Genomic DNA, 18678 nt, shown 5'->3' with positions numbered 1-18678 from the left:
GGATAACCTGCGAAAAGGGATTTCAGTGTTGATTGGCTTCCAGGGTTTATTCAGTCATGAGATTTATTTGCCATAGATGAATGGTTTACATTGGGAATAAAGGAGAATTTTTTGACCAGGCTAGGAGTAAAATTATATATAAAGTGAAAAACACCTGGAAAGCTTGTAACCAGCCTATCTATTAGACACAAAACTGGAATCAACTGTGTGTTCTGTGATTTTATCCACTCAGTTACCATTTAGTGATGTGAATAGATACATTACCATAAAATACATTCTCCTGCTATGCACATAATTGTGAAACTAATAGTTCCTTTACTAATATTGCTCAAAGGTACTCTAATTAATATTCTGTCAAATTATTGTATGTGCAACAACTTTAAGGCACAAAGTAAATCTCAAAGCCTTTTTCTGTAACCATGTTTGCCTGATTTATTATCATGGTGACGTTGCTTTATCCAAAACTTCCTTTAGTTGTGATCTGTGTAATGTGCACTTTATTCACATGTTGAGTCTTGCTGACAAATCTGGTTCCCATTCTTATGCTACAACTTTCAGAAGTCTCCTTTGTTTAGATGTTTATGCTGAGTTTTACTTTTCAAACTGGCTCCACCAGTTTTTTACAGAACTTGTATTTTCCAGTCATTAGTAATTTCATAATAGAAGTTTTCATGATAATTCTTTACTCACCTGACAGTCATGTGATAGCTTGCAGTAAGTCATGCCATGTGATAACTGATGGCCAATATGTTAAAATTTTTAAAAAATGGTCTAATTACTTTATAAATACTCAATATTTTACAATGAAACTTTCAAAAGGGCTAATGGGAGGAGGTCAGCTCTCATATGAGCAATTAAACATATGCAGACTCCTTTTAGATTCAGTTGCTTGATGTCACTATTTTCTCTCATTGCAAATCTAGCCAACAAAATGCTGATTTCCTAAGTCAAAAACAATCCAATGAATTCATTCAAAATTTCAGATGACCAAAGTACTCATTATGGCCACTAACTACTTTACATTTCATCGAAATTGGTTCATTGAACATGGAGATACTAAAGAACAAAGGTGGCACTTTAAACATGCAGAAGAACTTTACTATAGAGCAGTGAGTCTGAACAGGGGTCGCGGCCCCCTGGGGGTCCATAAGAAGTTTGCCAGGGAGCCACCAAATTATGCAAAATTTTCTTCAGAATATAATAAAAAGAAAATTGATGTATAACCGAATATCATGTTGAAAAGTAAAAAATAAGAAAGATAAAAAAAACTAAATAGGAAAATTTTATTTGTTTTTTATTTCTTCCTACATACAACTTTGTTAGTACAGAAGAAATAAATGCAAATATGCTACTTACACTGCAGTATTTACTTCTTTTATTCCAAAGCAATTCTAAGAAACTACCAATGCTTGGAATTTTAAAAATAATTAGGAAAAATAGTAGGCTTTGAAAATTTAAATATTTTTGCAAAAGATATGCAAAATCTTTACGACAAGTTGTGGGTGTTTTAGTTTAATTTTAGCATCGACTTTGGATTGATTTATCAACATGTTTCTTACTTTATTTTCTGTTAAAAATTAATGAGTTTTTATGTTTAATTGTAAAGTTTTGAATGTTATTTAAATAGATAATGAAATAATAATTATGATTTACATTTATTATATAAAAAATAAAGCAATAATAAAAAAATCAATTTATTATAGATACAGTAGAGACTCGTAAATCGGAACCCCTGGTAATCATAATCGCCGGTAATTGGCACGATTTTCAGTCGGACTGTGTCGTGCTGAATTGAACGTTTTTGATACTAAATTTACTTCTAAAGTATAATTTTTATGTTTTTATATTCTTCAATATATTTTTGTTTGTACAAAATGCAGAAATAATTTTTAACGATACAATAGCCTCGATTATTATTATAAAAATTTTTGTTAGGCTTAAAATCGATGAAAATTCAACACGAAGCGACACATAACGGAGAAAAATTTGAACATCTGACAGGTTAATATATTTTTTCGTACATAATCCATAATCAGAACAAATCCCTAATCTGAACAACTCCAGTCCCCAATTGATTCAGATTTTCGGTTCACTACTGTAATTTAACAAATACAGGTATACCTCGAGTTACGTCATTCCCGATTATATGTCGTTTGTCAAAAAAGTATATGGAAAAATAAAAATCAAGTTTAAGTCAGTTTATTTGACTTTAAATCCGTCCGCCACAAACATTGAAGTCGTAATATCACTAGAAAAGCGTTGAAAGCACATAAAATCATATTAAAATATGTACATTTACAGTAAATGTTAATATAATCATCATAAATCCTAGGGAACGAAACATGAAAACATCTGTACCTGTATACCTGTATAAATTATTATTTAAAAAAATGGGGGTCACAAGAAAATTATGAAATATTTGGTGGGCCGCGAGTATAAAAAGGTTAAGAACCACTGCTATAGAGCATTTATGACCTTGAAAGGGTCCTTGCTGTGCCAAAAATAGTATGTGATGATAAGCTATTTCTCCCTTTCGCGGAGTGCATGATTTCTTCTGTTTAAATTATTTCTAATTTACCGCCCCTTGCTTTAAGAAAATTTGATTTTACAATACAAATCTTTTTCTTGTTTAAATAAAATTTATAAATAATTTCATGCTTTAACTTAAATTAATTAGTATGACTTAGCTAATTACATAATCGAAGTTTTTCGTATTTTGTAAGTGAATAAAGTGTTTAAAAAAAAAATTTGTATAATTGTGTACAAAATGGGCTTAAATAAACTTGGCTGAATATTACATAATGGAAAGGGGAAATGCACAGATGTTAAGTCAGAATCAAAGCTGGAATTACCTGTACAGACCCGATTGTAGAGTTGCACAAGAAAATGGCCTTTGACATGATATAAATGCAAAGTTGGATTAGCAACTATTTATGCAGAAACATTCACATGCAAAATAATCTTTCAATCATGATATTGATATAATATATAGAATCTTTCATGTCCTTGACATTACTTTATTCCTGTTATTTGTTATATATTTATCTTATTTACAGTGAAAGCTGTCTTGGATTTTTTACAAATATTTAATATGAATTTCAGACAAATATTTAAGATTTTCATTTATCAAATTTACAGTTGGAAATATCTGAGATATCAGCTTAGATCGTGGGAGATGTCAAAATCAATGTTTAATTCAATCCCCCAACTGGAGATGATTGATCTTAGGACTTGCAATTTTTAAACAACAGAAGGATGCATCACATTTTCATACCAAAAAATGATTTCTAGCTTCTATTTTTCTTTCTTTAAAGAAGTTCTTTTTAACAAATTTCAGTGAGAGTTTGGACCTGTCCAGAGCCTCACACTACATAAATTTGTTGTACTGTACATATAAATGTTCCATGTGTTGAACATTTTCTGTGAATTCTGATATTAGGAAATAAGGTTATTTTGGGAGATGTTGTGAGATTTACAATATAATATACAAATTATGCATATAATTAAAACAATGGGTGAAATGTTTCATTTTATTGTTTGTGATAATTTGAAGCATTACAATGAAATTATCATTACTGTGTATTCAGTTAAGTTATATTATAAGAGGACCACAGAAATTTTTTTTCCCCCAAAAAAAATATTTTTTATTGTAATATATTAAAAACCACTATTATTCTGTGCATGTATAGTGTAGACTGTGAAATATAATACTAATTTTGCCGAAGAACCTAAAAAGAACTATTTAAAAACAATTCTTTCAATACTAAAAAAGTGTTTTTATTTTCAGTAACAGTTACTGTATCATTATATTTACATTAACATATCAATGCACTGCCAAAATAAGTTGGCATTTACAGTCTGGCAGGGAAGTATAACTATGATTATTCTGAAAAAATGTCATACTTCCCTGTCCATAAGCTTTCAGAATAATCATAGTTTTCTTTTCTTAAACAAATAACTATTTTTCCAATATATGAAATGCATGCCATTTAATAATGTTAGAGGGCCAATTAATTTCAAAAAGTAATGTTATTCAACTGGCATCCATCTTTATTAATGCATTTCTGTAACTTTGTGAAGTTGACCATTGCCCACTGAACCATGTTTTGCAGAAATTGCTTGGATTCCCTGTGTAATTGCATCTTTTAGAGCTTACCACTGAGCGATGAGGGCTATTATCCACAGCTTGTCTCATCAGCTCACTGTTTTTATGAGTTCAAACAGGTAGTTCATTTCCTTAAGCTTTCCTTCGCAATGCTGAACCCGGTTTCAGGTTTCTCAGGTTTTTGATCCACTTCAGAATAGTGTTCTGGCTCAGAACTCTATCGTGATGTCTAACATTAAAATAGGTTCAAAACTTCAGCTTAGTGAGAGTCACTAAATTACCACTTCTAAAAAATGTGCATTGTGCTTATTGTTGAACAGTGTTCCACAGCTCCATTGTTACTGAAAAATGGCATAACCCGACAAGGGGTACATAGCAATTAACATGGTAATCAGCATCCTCAAGATGATTTACCCATAGAGGTTTCAAGGTCGCATGTCACGTGATAAAACACACGTTTGCTCCGCCCATTCGCCATTTTTGTGGTAGTTTTCGCTCGCTTAGCTTGCACGTAGTCTGTTATTCGACGTCTTTTTTTTAGTTTAAACGTACAAAAATACTGCAGTTCTATTATCATGGATTAAGTTAAAAAAGATTCTTTTCTTGCAAGCTATTCTAGCAGTCTAACAGGACGAGATGCAGCTCTGTACGAAGAGAAAATTTCGTTATGTCAAGGCGATCCATACGAAGCCAGTTTATCAGACTTCGTCGTATATCAAGAGTTGTGGCCGAAAGTAGAATTTGGTGACATTATAAACTATTTGGTTTTTACAACAAATTTCTACACCCTGTCACAAATGAAAGCTTATAAATCTTTAGAGGCCCATAACTATTTAACAAGTGGCTGGGTTTCTCCTGATATAAAAGTAAAAGTAATTAATAACAGCGAAGTAATATTGCTTGGAAAGATATGTTTTCTTTTGTTTGTTTAAACTCGTGTTTTTACGTATTTCTTAAGTAAGAATTTTTGTCTGAAAGTAAAAGTCTAATTAAAAACAGCCGTGGAAATTTTTTAATTCAAATTGTTCAGTACCTTTATTTTCTAGTTGAAACTAGCATATAATAAGTCTACTTGCTTTTCGTTTTAACGTGTAATGTTTATAAGTTTGCACTAGCTAAAGCCTGAAATTACGTTAGGTATAATGCATTTATAAACGAATAACTAACTAAATTAATATAAGCAAATCAGTAAACTCTTTTAGGTTTTAAAATATAACTTAGTGTTTATTAACGTAAATATTGAAATGAAATGTTTCTGACAAACTCTTGTATTGATATTCACTTTATTCGTAACGAAATTTTTCCGGTTAATTCTCGAGAGCCATGCAGTTTGCCTTCGTCGTGAAAGCTCCTCAGTTTGAGATCCTTGATGACAAATAATGCCGGGAATTTTAAAAAACGATGTTCCTTTGTTCTTGAGTGAACTAGCATTACACCCAATTACACAACAAATCACCATAGTGATATTCGCGACGAAAAAAACAACACAAGAACTCCAGTTAAAACGTACGTGAACACACACAAAACGTAAACAAGTCACAAAGATGGCGCTGGACAATTGCGCATGCTCATGACGTCACTCGTAATGTCGACATGAAACCTCTCTATACTACAAATGTCATGCTTCCCTGTTGGCCTCTGTATAAGAGCATGGTCTTGTTAGTGATGCAGAACATGCTTCAAACTTGTAAAAATGATTTTCACATAGAGCATGCTCTTATATGCACAGAAATGTCGTACACAGTACAGATTGACCCAATATTCTATATTAGACTAGTTAAGAACTTTTCTATTGTATTTTCAGATAGATTGTAAAGTTATCTTAAGGATACAGCTATTAAAAACAGGTTTTCAGCTGGTCATACACAGCCAACAATTCAATAAATAAGCAAATAATTTTTGCTTAATAAAATTTAAATTCATTTATGATCAGGAAAGATTTAAGTAACATCCTGGAGTTACTACTAGTTTTTTAATAAGATGACAAGTTAAATGTTGAAATTTCATAAAAACTACCATAAATATTTTCTTTATATTTTTGTTTTTTGCCATAAAATGAAACAATATAAGAACATATTATTTTGTATCAGCTTTCCCATTCAGCAATATTATCACTGAGAAATTCCTCAGGTCTGGCCGGAATAAGTGAAGGTGTCATATTTTCTATGCTAAGCAACTTAGGAGGGAATTCAAAACTACTGGACGCCACTTTCACGTTATCCACCCGTTTCTTTTCCGTATGTTTCCGTAGCCACGAGTCAAGATCGAAGTCTGGAATTGGTACTTTTTTGCCTTCTTTCCTTATTCTTTCTTCCATTTCGGCTGTATCAAATATAAACATTAAGATATTATACTGTTTACCACTCCTTTCCTGAAAAACTAACTAGCATTGTGTTAAGTCAAACAATAAAACCTGAAAACTCAAAATTCTTATAAATGGGCCTAGTACAATATATAATGGTGTCCAAAATTAAAATCCAAAATACATTCATCCAAATTATATACTTGACTTAACAGTATATGATTACACATATTTTAATACAATATTAAGGAAAATTAAGATAAGCAAATCATTTTAATCCCTCGTGATCATAACAGAATGGGATATCACACGCTATCAGGGCAAACAGATGCTTAATAATCTCTAATGGTCAAACAATGACAAATCATAATCAACTGCTAAGATTTCAGAAGATGAAAAAAGACATTTTGTGGTAAGTTTTGGTACTAATTTTTTAAGGAAGTGTCTTTTGGCAGTGCAAACAACAAATATTTTGTTTTTAAAAGACAGTTATGCAGGGATACTGCCAAAACCTCCTATAACTGAAGCTTCTAAGCTATGACAGTCATAAGAAGTTAGCCATTGTAGAACAGTAAAGAAGTTTATTTTTATAAAATCAAATATTTAAACAAAAAAGGAATAATATATTTTCTTTCAAAAGTCAATTCACAAAATTTGCCAAAAATATTTATAAATTAACTATTAAACAAATTAGAAGATGCACATTATAAAACATGCTTTTTAGTTTTTATTTATAATTTACCAATGTATAGAAATAAGTATCTGTTTTAATATACATTTATCAATTTGTTAAAGAGGAAAAAAAATAGTTATAAATTTATCATTTTTTAAAATTAAAGCTTCTACAAATACTTTGTTTTGTTAACTATTGTATATGCTTTAAAGTAAAAGCAGAAGTATGACCTTCAAAACAAATATCATGTAAACAAATTTCTCTTTTAAGATGTCAAGACTTACATTAATTGCTAAACATTTCTGATTAATTACCTCTGTTCTCTTAAAAACTGTTACAGCAGATTTAGAGAAACAAGTTTTTGAATTATGATGTACCTGTACTGTAGAGCATCGATTAACCGATCGCGCTCTAGTCGGCAAATTTAAATGTCCGCCAGTGATGTGCGCTACAATATTTGGTTATGTCTTGGCTACTTTAATATTATTTTTGCATGTTTTAGCTGGCAGCACTGGCTCGACCATTAAAGGGAGGCTAGTATTTAAACCAGGCCTAATACACTATACTAATAATGTATTTTTTCATACTTTTTGGTTATCTGACTTTTCAGTTATCCAACCAACCCCAGTCCCCAATTAAGTCAGATAATTGATGCTCTACTGTAATTGTGAATAATGTCAAGAACATCAGAGTAAGAATATGTTAATTAAAAAATTAGATAGAGGAGACTTAAGTCATTTGTATCTGTACATAGTGAATCAACTTGCATAAATTATGTATTACAAGATAAACATTTCACTTTTAAATTGTTGCATGGACACAAAATCCAGCAACATAGGCCAAAGCAGGAATCAAATTCAAAATATCAAAATCTTTTTCAGGGAATACAAGTTCTAACTTCTTGTTAGTGTATATGTTACCGGCAAAACCCGATTTTACGCCAAACTAGTTTTGCCTAGGCCAAACTAGTTTAGAATTATTATTCAGGTCTATTAATGGTTAAAATAAAATTAAAAGGCAATCAATTAGATGAACAATATTTATTCAAACATAGTCTACTTAATTATAAAAAACGGGGTTAATGTTACCCTAGATATCGAAGGTGGCGGTTCATCTCTGATTCCAGCAATCAGAAGACAGAACAGTGGGGACGCACTTTCTAACCTAACCTAACCTATTCTAATAAATTACCAGAATTATTAGAATAGGTTAGGTTAGGTTAAAACATGCGTCCTCACTGTTCCCTGTCTTCTGATCGCTGGATTCAGAGACGAGCTGCCATCTTCGATACCTAGAATAACATTAACCAAAAACGGTATTGATTAGAAGTGACACAAGACTTGAACAAAACTGAAAAAAAATACAAACTGATGAGTACTAATTAGCTTATTTTTATTTTACAGTTTTGTACAAGTGTTGTGTCACTTCTAATCAATACCGTTTTTGGTTAATGTTATTCTAGGTATCGAAGATGGCAGCTCGTCTCTGAATCCAGCGATCAGAAGACAGGGAACAGTGAGGACGCATGTTTTAACCTAACCTAACCTATTCTAATAATTCTGGTAATTTATTAGAATAGGTTAGGTTAGGTTAGAAAGTGCGTCCCCACTGTTCTGTCTTCTGATTGCTGGAATCAGAGATGAACCGCCACCTTCGATATCTAGGGTAACATTAACCCCGTTTTTTATAATTAAGTAGACTATGTTTGAATAAATATTGTTCATCTAATTGATTGCCTTTTAATTTTATTTTAACCATTAATAGACCTGAATAATAATTCTAAACTAGTTTGGCCTAGGCAAAACTAGCTTGGCGTAAAATCGGGTTTTGTCGGTAACATATATACAGTAGAGAGAGTAATGCATGGGTCACATAAGCTCAGCTGGAACAGACAAAGCAAAACAAAAGTTAATCATAATGCATCAAAGAAAACAGTTTTGGAATTCCAATATAATCAGTAATGAAAAGAGATTTAATTTTGTGGCTAATGGATTTAAATATTATTGGCATAATTTAAAGAAAAAGACTAAAGTTAGTGGATGGGGAGGTGGAGTTATTGTTTGGGCAGAATTTGTGTATGATCATAAAACAAATGGCCTTTCTGAAGGAAAACTGATAACAGGTAAATGTCACTGGCTATTCAGAGTTTTTATTGCCCAAAAACCCTTTACTCACAGGAGAAAGGTAGATCTTTTGACATGATGATGCCTCCATCCATACTGTAAATGGATTTTTCAAGGAATGGAAAATCAACATTTTGAAATAGCCAGTGAAGTCCACACTTAAATCCCATCAAGAACTTCTGGGACATCCTAGCAAAATTAGTAGAGCTTTGCCCAGTACAGAATAAAGTTATTTGAGTCTGTCTTTTTAATGACAAGTAGATAGTTATTGCCATGATAGCCCAAGAAAGGCTGTATGCCTTACTTGTACTGTCATGTCAAATTTTGATTTGTGCTTAGGGCAATCTGGAAGAAGATAATTGGTATGTGAATGTGCATGCAATGTTTAAAGTTTCGTCCTTTGCAATGATTTTTCAGAGGAATAAATTAACATTTCCTTACATCCGCTACATCTCTTATTATGTGACATTCACAAGTATGATAAGAAATAGGAAATTAAAGAAAATGTTTATTGTGGAATGAGAATATATAACATAACATGAAAGTTTCCCAGTACCATGCAGTATGCATTCACCCAGTACAATTTCACCCATGCAGTATTCTAAATACATTTTGAAATTTTAAGAAAAATCAACATCAATGACTTTTGTTTTTTTTTTAGGCCTATGATGTCAAATGCAAGTGATTTCCAAAAAATACTTTAACAAATCTCTCTCAATTTTAGATGAAACAAGCATAAGGTCATTAATGAGAAGAAGTGAAAAGAACAATTTTTAACTTCAATTCCACATAAGAAAGTTCACAAAATTAAAACATAATAAAAGAAAGCAAAAAATCAATTTCAAAGAAAAGAGAAAGCCAAACACAAAAATACCAAATTTTCACTTTGAAAAGTAAAGGTTTTATGCAAGAGTCAAATTTTAGGGTTCATATTGAATGTTGAGAGTCAGATAATATACTTTTACACACTTTACATATGTGACTTACGCATGTAGATTTTCTTAATTAAAATATCAACAAAAAATAAATGTCTGAGAACTTAAGTAATAATAAAACTACAGTATTTCTTTTATTGCCTTAAAAACATTCAGTGTCATTTTAAGAAAAATTTTTTATTTAAATTTCTTGCTATTCATTCAAGTAAATAGTTGCACCTTCACTTGTGTGCTATGTAGATGTGAATCTAGTAATGAGAGAGAACTTGCAAGTGATATAGTTCTTGCAAAGGAAAACCATGCACAAGTGAGAAGTGAGAAATCTCACTGAAGAGAGCAAATTTCTGGCTCTCACAAATATCTGACAGGGTTTGATATTTATAGCATCTCACCTTGTCTTGCTAAATACTGTTCAAGCATGCCCCTTTGCATGAGCAGATGGTGATTTCTCATATCTTTCATCTACTGTATATAAAAAAAGATTTTTCTTTTTTAATTAACAATTTTGTTTTTTTGGGATAAATTCTGTTTTATTAAATTATAATAAAATTTTTTTAATTCTTTTGCTGTTTCCAGAGAGAACAAACACCATAATTAACACACAAAAAGAAAATGAAAATATGAAGTAATTGTAATAACAAACATTTTTCTTTGCTACTAGTAATTGTTGTAGTTGAACCATTTTAATTTTTACTTCCATTCAGTGCAATAATTCACACGTCTTTGTGACAAGTTCAACAGGAACATGTGATGTCATCATCTCCACACCATTTTCTGCCATTTGCTCATATGAATATAGTTGTACTGTACTTTACATGGGTGAGAAATGTCATCGCTTCTTACCACATATTCTCGTTTGCTCACACATCACTTGGCAAATTCACTCGCTCACACCTGCATAGCCACATCCTAACTTCTAATATATATCCAGTTACTGGGAAATGTTTATGCTGTCTGAATATCATTGTATTTTCATTTAAATTTTAAAAATATATGCTGTTAAATTTTTGTATTTTTGTTCAGTCTACTATTAAAATACATATATTTTTCTGCTCCTGTCAAGCTACAGTTATTTACACTCTCAAGTTTTACATTGAAGTTAAAACAAACTTTATGAATTATGTAAACAACATTATTATTTATTAATTAAATTATGCTTACCAGCCCTCTTCAAATTTTCAATATCTGTTGGTGACATATGTGAATATTTGCATCCTGGTCCAAATTCACAATTTCCTATTAAAAAATTAATAGACTTTGCTTTTAATAAATAAATAATTTCTAATGATTACATTAATTTAACCTGTTAGTAGTAGAAAGTTCTCAAAAAATAAAATGAATAATTTACTAAAAATTTAATAAAATAATCATTTTGGCTTGTCAGTCTTCTTCAGTTTTAACATTCTTGCAATTAAAAATTTAGTAATTTTCTTTTTACATCTATATAAATTTTTGGATATATAATCTTTGAAGAGAGTTTCATTTGCATTAAACTATTTAATATACATTATACATATATTATCGAATCAATAACAAATAATTATTTGATTTAATGCAAATGAAACTTTCTATAAAATTTCCTTTTTTGACACCTTGAAAAGATATCACCATAAATTTATTAAAGAAAATAAACAATCTTTATCATATCATAATCAAGCAATAGATATTTTTGTAGAATTAATGTTTTTGAATTACTTTGTTTCTATTCTTCAGGTTCAAATATTTAAGAACATAAAATATGCAGACATTCAAATTATTTATACAACACAGTATATATAATAATTTGATAATACAAACTGAAATACAATATAAAGTATTTTTATTGTAATACTAAGAAAGAGCCTTTCGCTGTATCATTAGGTTGACCAAACTCAACCTAATCAATACAGCAGGACTAGATGTAGATGAGCAGGATATTGAGGAGTTACAGCAGGTTTCTGGTGAGAGCCTTACCAACGATGACCTTCAAGAACTGGCAGAACTAGAAAACAAAGATTCTGAAAACGAAGAAAACAAAGATTCTGAAAACAAAGAACCCAAAAAATTTCTCTACAGATTTCCTTAGTAAAAGTTTGGTAACAATAACTGAAATTGTTGATCAAACTGTAGTGAATGATCCAGATTTTGAAAGGAGTGCAAAAGCAAAATGAAGCATTTTGGATGTGATCTTCTGCTACCAACATTTGCTTAAGGAAAGAAAAAAGTGACAAATGAAACTTCATGACTTTATTGCAAAAAAACAAGAATTTCAGAAAAGTCAGCACCTTCGTCACAAAAAATGAACTTTACATTTCTGTGTGCATATGTTTGTGTGTTATTTAACATATATTATACAAATTAATATAAAAATAACTTAAAATTTGTTTATTTTTGGTCGTGTGTTCCCCTATCCCTATTTACTCTATGTTAAAATGACCTCGTTTAACGTTGTTTCATTTAGTGCTTTGTCATCTAGGAACGCATCCTCCGCATTAAGTGGGGTCGTACTGTACACTGATAAGGAGACAATGTCAGATCATGAGCAAATTTTTTTGAATTAATCAGTAATGACAAGTCAAGTACATTATTTTTTCAAGAAAATATGCTACAAAGTCTATAATGTGCAATAGGGTTTATTAGAGAATATAGATAAAATAAAAAACAAGTTTTTGTGTCCAGTTTAGTTTTTACAAAATTAATAGATTTACTAATTTATAAATTAAAATACTATGAAACCTTTATTAAATATTTACAAATTTGGAAATTTTAATTATTTAATAATATAAATAAGTACAAATTTTTGAATACTTTTTAGTCAAATAAATATATTTTTAATTAACTTAAAATTAACAATAATAGATAATTGATAATTTAAAAAAATTAACTTCTAAAATTTTTAATTTAAATTGAGAATATTCTGGAAGAAAACATTGATCTGGAATGGGAATCAAACCTGCAACTCCTGTTATATTACTATGACCTCTGTCCAATCTTCACTTTTAGAACAATTAATTAATTAATTTAGATATAACCATACTAGTTATTTACTGGTTAATCTGATTATTGAATTTGTTATATTACAGTAGAACACATCTATTAGAAAGTCCCTTAATAGCAACATCTGCTTAAAAGCAAGATTCTAATACACCAGCAAATCCTGCACATTTTAAAGTAAAGTAGTTTGGCTAATAGCAAGTTGCATTTTAGTAAGATTTTCCTAGTAAAAAGATATTTTCATGCACCACCTATAAAATTAGTTTACCTATTAGCAAGTTTTGACAATGAACACTCCCCTACCTGACTTCCTCATCTAACAAAATGGGTTGCATATCATGCACTTGATGTGCTGCTTGGCAAGGACTGCATTTTTGACCTTGAGCTGAGAAGTGAAGAATGGCAAGCAAAATGCCAAGATATGATTTGAATTTAAAACAAAAATATGAAATTTTACAGTTGCTTAAAAGTGGATGGAACCAAAAAAAAAGTTGCTGAAAAATTTAGTGTGAATGAGTCAACAACTTAAAAAAGAAAAAATGATATTGCAAGAGAGTTTGAGTTTGGAAAGACATCCACGTGGCTCAAAACATTTTGGCATGGAGAAAGTAGATCAAGCCCTGCTTGAATGCTTTGCAGCTTAGTTGCTATCCAAGCTGGAATATCAGGACCTTTGCTCCAAGAAAAAGCAGAACAATTTACACAAAAAATGCAATATAGTGAAGACAAGTTAAGTAAGATCAACGTGAATTTGATCAACCATTTCAAATCACAACATGCAATTGTTGTGAAGCTCTTGCATGAAGAGACATTTAAGTTTCATTAAGCAATGTTGCTGATTTAGAAACCAATATTCTGCCAGTAATATTACTCCAATATAACTTAGCAGACACTTTCAATGCTGATGAATAGAGGTTATTTTGGTGGCTATTACTGAATAAAACTCACAATTTCAAAGATGTTACATGCCCCAAAGGCAACCAGTCCAAAGAACACATCACCATCCTTTGTGATGTCAGGGCACTTGGTGAAAAACTACCCTTGTTTGCAAAAGGAAAGAGCAAGATGCCACATCACTTTTATGGCACGTAAAAGTCCTGAATGATTGGAGAACCGTTTACACAGCACGTATGAAAACTTGATCAGCACACAACCACAAGTAAATGTAACTTGCTTGTGGATGGGAAACAGTAACCAAGGGAACAATAACACTGTTTTAAACACATTGGATTTGACATCATCTTCAAAGAAGAGTCAAATGCACAGAATGAATAACAGCAGAATAACACAAATCAATGGATGACAATTGAATTTAGAACAGAATTTAACTAATATCTAGACATTGGCACAAACCTTATCAGAGCCAAAATGTGCTCAGAAGAAATAATCCTGCATGCAGTATATGGAGATGAAATTCAAGCTACAGAGGAAAACAATGAAGGAAAGGCAATAAACAAAGCTGAACTTGTGGCTGCTTGCATCCAAGCATCCAAAACTTCAAATCTCATGACAACTCAACTGCACTTCCTCTATAGAAAGTTGAAGAATTTTTAACAAAATTGTGCAATGATGAAAAAACAATGAAATCAATTACAGATTTTTATAATAAATTGTAAATAATTAAGAAATTAATAAATACAGTATTGTATTCCAAAGAGAGTTTGTTTATTAGCAAGTTTACCTATTAACAAGGGATTTTCCTGAGGAAGGAAGTTCTACAGCTTGGTGTGTGTGTGGTGTATATATATATATGTATATACACACAAACACACACAAAGCTGGGGTAAAGCAAAAACTGGCTGAGGGCCATGATACTAAAGTCCTCCTTAGTTGGCACCATGAGAGATCAGTATGGTCATATCTGAATTAATTAATTCATAATTCTAGAAGCAAAGATCTGATGGAGATCTGGATAGTGTAACTGGAGGTTTGAGTCCCACTCCAGGTCAATCTTTTCTTCCAGAATATTCTAAATTTAAATTAAACAAATTAATATATTTCAAAATTATTGATTGTTTTTTTAATTAATAAATAAACCAGACAAAATAATTTACCTGTTTGCTTAAATTTTCGACAAGGCTTCTTTGACATTTCATTTTGTAACAAAGTTGCTGCATCTAAAATTAACAACATTTTAAGTAATCAAAGCAGACCAAATTAACGTAATGGATTATTTACTTATTTTGAAATTTGCAATCTAAATCAATCAAAAATTTATTTTCATATAAAAAAAAATGTTTAAACTGATGCAATCCTGTCCCTTAGTAGTATAGTAAAATAAACACTACATACTAAACTAGAATATGTTTGTTCTATAAGCGCAATATAGCACAATAACTATCACTTAGCACAATTCACTTCTTTATTTCAATTTTGTTGAATTGTGCCAAGTGATCGTTATTGTGCTATATTACACTTATAGAACAAACATAAAAAATATGATATGGTTTCAAAAAATGACAGAATAAACTAGAATATATAAATAAGACCCAGATTTTTTACAGCTAAAACTGCCTTTTTTGTGCATATATATGACACAAACATAATCAAAATATATGCTTAAATATTTACTATAAACTAGTTACTTATTATTTATTATAGGAAAACCTAAACATTGCAATATAAAATGAAATATACTCGTATTGAAAGTTTTTTTCAGTGAAGAATAATTAATTCACTTTAACATTTTTGTGCCTTGAAAATGATCTCTTGACATCATAAGAACAATGGTGAATTAAGAACTGTTGTTTGTGCTCCCGACACCATGAGGTTCTTTACTTTTGCTAAGACACAAGCAGGGCAAACAATTCAGACCACCAGCCTTGGCCATTGAAAAGCAAATACATAAAATACTAGAACACCCAAAGGAATATAAATACTCAATCAAAAACCCACAAGAAATGTTAGCCCAATTATATGAAATCACTTTGATGGATAATGAACATCTCACTGTTCAAGATTTTGTTTCCATGTTCCCATCTATTAGATTTCAGTCTTGTTTCTGTGTCTAGGTGAATTTTTTATTTCAGATTGTTCCTGCAGCACTGTCATATCATCAATTAATTTTAGAGTTGGCACACATCCTTCTTTTCATTTAACAAACCTACTTACCTGCAATGACAAGGCATTCTCATGGGAATCTATATTAAGAGAACAAAGCATTAATAGCAGACATTGTGTGACAGTATCGTTTGCATGACAATTATTCAATAACTCCCTAAACAAGGAGGGCAACAAAGATGTGACATGTTATAAAAACAATGTTTTCATAGCCAGTAGGATTATTTCATTTATTCTCATTTTATTTTTTATCCTTAAGTGTATTTCTATTTTTATTTTACATAATTTTTGGTTATGTTGAAAAATCAAAAACTATTATAATTTAGTCTTTGACTTAAATTTAGTCTTTTAAATTATTTGAAAAATAGAATCTCTCTTTAAATTTTGTCCCGTAATCTGACGAATGCTTATTAATCAGGCCAAAACCATTTGTTTTGATTACTGGAAAAGTGTATAAGGGGTGTTTAGTATCTTCATATATTGGTGAAGTTCTAACTTAGATTATTATTGAGGTATATTATTAAGGCGACCAACTTTTTTATAATGAAAAGGAGGACACATAAATTGAAGGAAAAAATATTGTAAATAAAAGAAACATTTTATTCATTGCAATAATAATACACTATAATAATCTCTACTGCATGCGCAGTGGCATAGCTAGAATCATGGGTGACACCCGGGGCGGATATCGTGGTGTCACCCTTCTTAACTGTTTTATAAAACAGTATCGGATTATTGAATTGTAATATGCCCGCACTCGAGCAAACTTGAACTCTATATTGAATAAGCGATATCATCACATAGGTTTATATTGACTAGCATGAATCCGTTGACCGTTTTTTTTTTTTCAGTCATGGGTTGTTGAGTTGGTCAAACTTTCCATGACAATATTAAAGCAAAGTGTCAAGGTTTATTTCACAACTTATTTTTTCACAGTCGGGTGTCGAGGGAGAACAGAACTTACGAAAGGAGGATATTTAGGAGGAGACTTTTCGAGGGAGGACAGAACTTACAAAAGAAGGACGGTTGGTCACCTTAATATTATCCAAAGCATTCTTTGTTAATGCTGTCTGTCTCCATAGTTGTAATCTGTTAGAGTTCAAAGTACACCTAAAGCAGAAGTCTTTTAAAATAATTTAAACAAAATAAAATACAGAACCGATCCTACCTCGGAAAGAATCATAGTGCAGTTTTATAAGTTTTTGATGATGAACGCCTTGAAGATGCTTCTTTCTATTCTGGGCACTGTCGGGAAAAGCTCGATCGCAATAATCACAGTAGTAACGTTTACCCATGACTTCTGTAACAAATAAAATAATAACGAAAACATCAAACGAGACAATACACCGTTGCAAGATAACTTAATAAATTCTCGAAAAAATAATCGACAAATATTTTTAAACATTTCTACTAGCCAAGACTATCAGTAATTTAAGAGTATTATGGCAAAACTATTAAACCTTAGAAGTTATAACATTGTAGTTTGAAACTTTTTTCAAATGAAAATTTATTCTTGAAATTATTCCTATCAATTCTTATTGGACATAGTATAAAGCAGTGTTTCTTAAATTATTTTGACTATTGGGTCCTTTTGCGCTTAACACTTTACTGTAGCGCCTAATTTTGATAATTTTGCATTGCAGGTAACATTGTTAACATTAAATCACGTAAAGTTCAACCTTCAAATTCAAAACATGCGTATGCATGGTATTATATATAAATGTTATTTTTAAAAATACTTTCCTTTCCTTCTGCTTGTTTGATATGGAGATTATAGCCTTAAAAATATTTAAATCAATTTGGAATACTAAAATATCTGTATATAATTATGCGGTTAACTGTAATCCGAGTAATAACACTCGAGACGTTATTGAAAGCGGGCATTTTAAATTGTTGTTATAGCCATACATAAACGTCGAATAGTTCATCTTCGTAAAATATATGAAATTCCCAAAAAATAAAATACTTCGAAACAAACCTTCACGTCTGCTTTATTTCGCCAAATACAGATGAGACGATCGATACTAGTGTTGCCACATTGGGAAAAGTTTTATATCGTACACATTTTTTATCACTATATCTGCCCTATGAGCACTAATAAAACCGTTTTTAGCAAATTAATCGTGGATTTGGTCAGGCCCAACATATAACCATCCCAAGAAAAAATTCTTGGGAGTTTTTCGATTCGTCCGGAGGTATTCCCGGATTCACCACAGCGGTAGGCTGACATCTTAGCCGCTCGGCCATCTCGCAGCCTCCCCTAAATGATTAGGCTACCAACAATTAACACCACTTTTTTTTTTTAGCTCTTTCCGCCCTGTGGGCACTAAGAGGGCCTCTTTTAGTAGGCCCATTATGGGTTCGGCCAGGCCCACAATGGGGCGACCGGGTGGTGAGGGACGGGGCCCGACATATCCGAACGGACCACCCCCCGACAAATTCCTGGGGATTAATCGACCCGTTCGGATTCGATCCCGGGTTTCTCAGAGCGGTAGGCTGCCACCTTG

At 31.2% G+C, this 18678-nt stretch overlaps 1 protein-coding gene across 1 annotated transcript; it reads right to left on the bottom strand.

Moving 5' to 3' along the window:
* Positions 1–6145: 6145 nt before the first annotated feature.
* On the bottom strand, positions 6146–18187 carry LOC136972794 (zinc finger matrin-type protein 5). The gene is made up of 5 exons (XM_067267438.1): positions 18150–18187; positions 17340–17471; positions 15166–15228; positions 11300–11374; positions 6146–6427 (listed from the first exon to the last, which is right to left on the bottom strand). Exons 2-5 carry the CDS (start codon positions 17464–17466, stop codon positions 6192–6194), a joined length of 501 nt encoding a protein of 166 aa, XP_067123539.1. The 5' UTR covers positions 17467–17471; positions 18150–18187; the 3' UTR covers positions 6146–6191.
* Positions 18188–18678: the final 491 nt, after the last annotated feature.

This window comes from Centruroides vittatus, unplaced genomic scaffold (assembly GCF_030686945.1).
Source record: "Centruroides vittatus isolate TY-2023 unplaced genomic scaffold, ASM3068694v2 contig_301, whole genome shotgun sequence".
In the NCBI taxonomy this organism is placed as follows: Eukaryota; Metazoa; Arthropoda; class Arachnida; order Scorpiones; family Buthidae; genus Centruroides; species Centruroides vittatus.
Note: the sequence above shows the minus strand (reverse complement) of the source record. Positions and strands in the feature narration are given on the sequence as shown.

Bases quoted from the DNA above. Each gene is read 5' to 3' on its own strand.
- LOC136972794 (XM_067267438.1), bottom strand. From the start codon at position 17,466: ATGGGTAAACGTTACTACTGTGATTATTGCGATCGAGCTTTTCCCGAC. The intron at 15,229-17,339 runs GTAGGATCGGTT...TGTTAATTTTAG, and splicing joins GCACTATGATTCTTTCCGAG to ATGCAGCAACTTTGTTACAA. The intron at 6,428-11,299 runs GTAAGCATAATT...TATTTGATACAG, and splicing joins TGAAAATTTGAAGAGGGCTG to CCGAAATGGAAGAAAGAATA.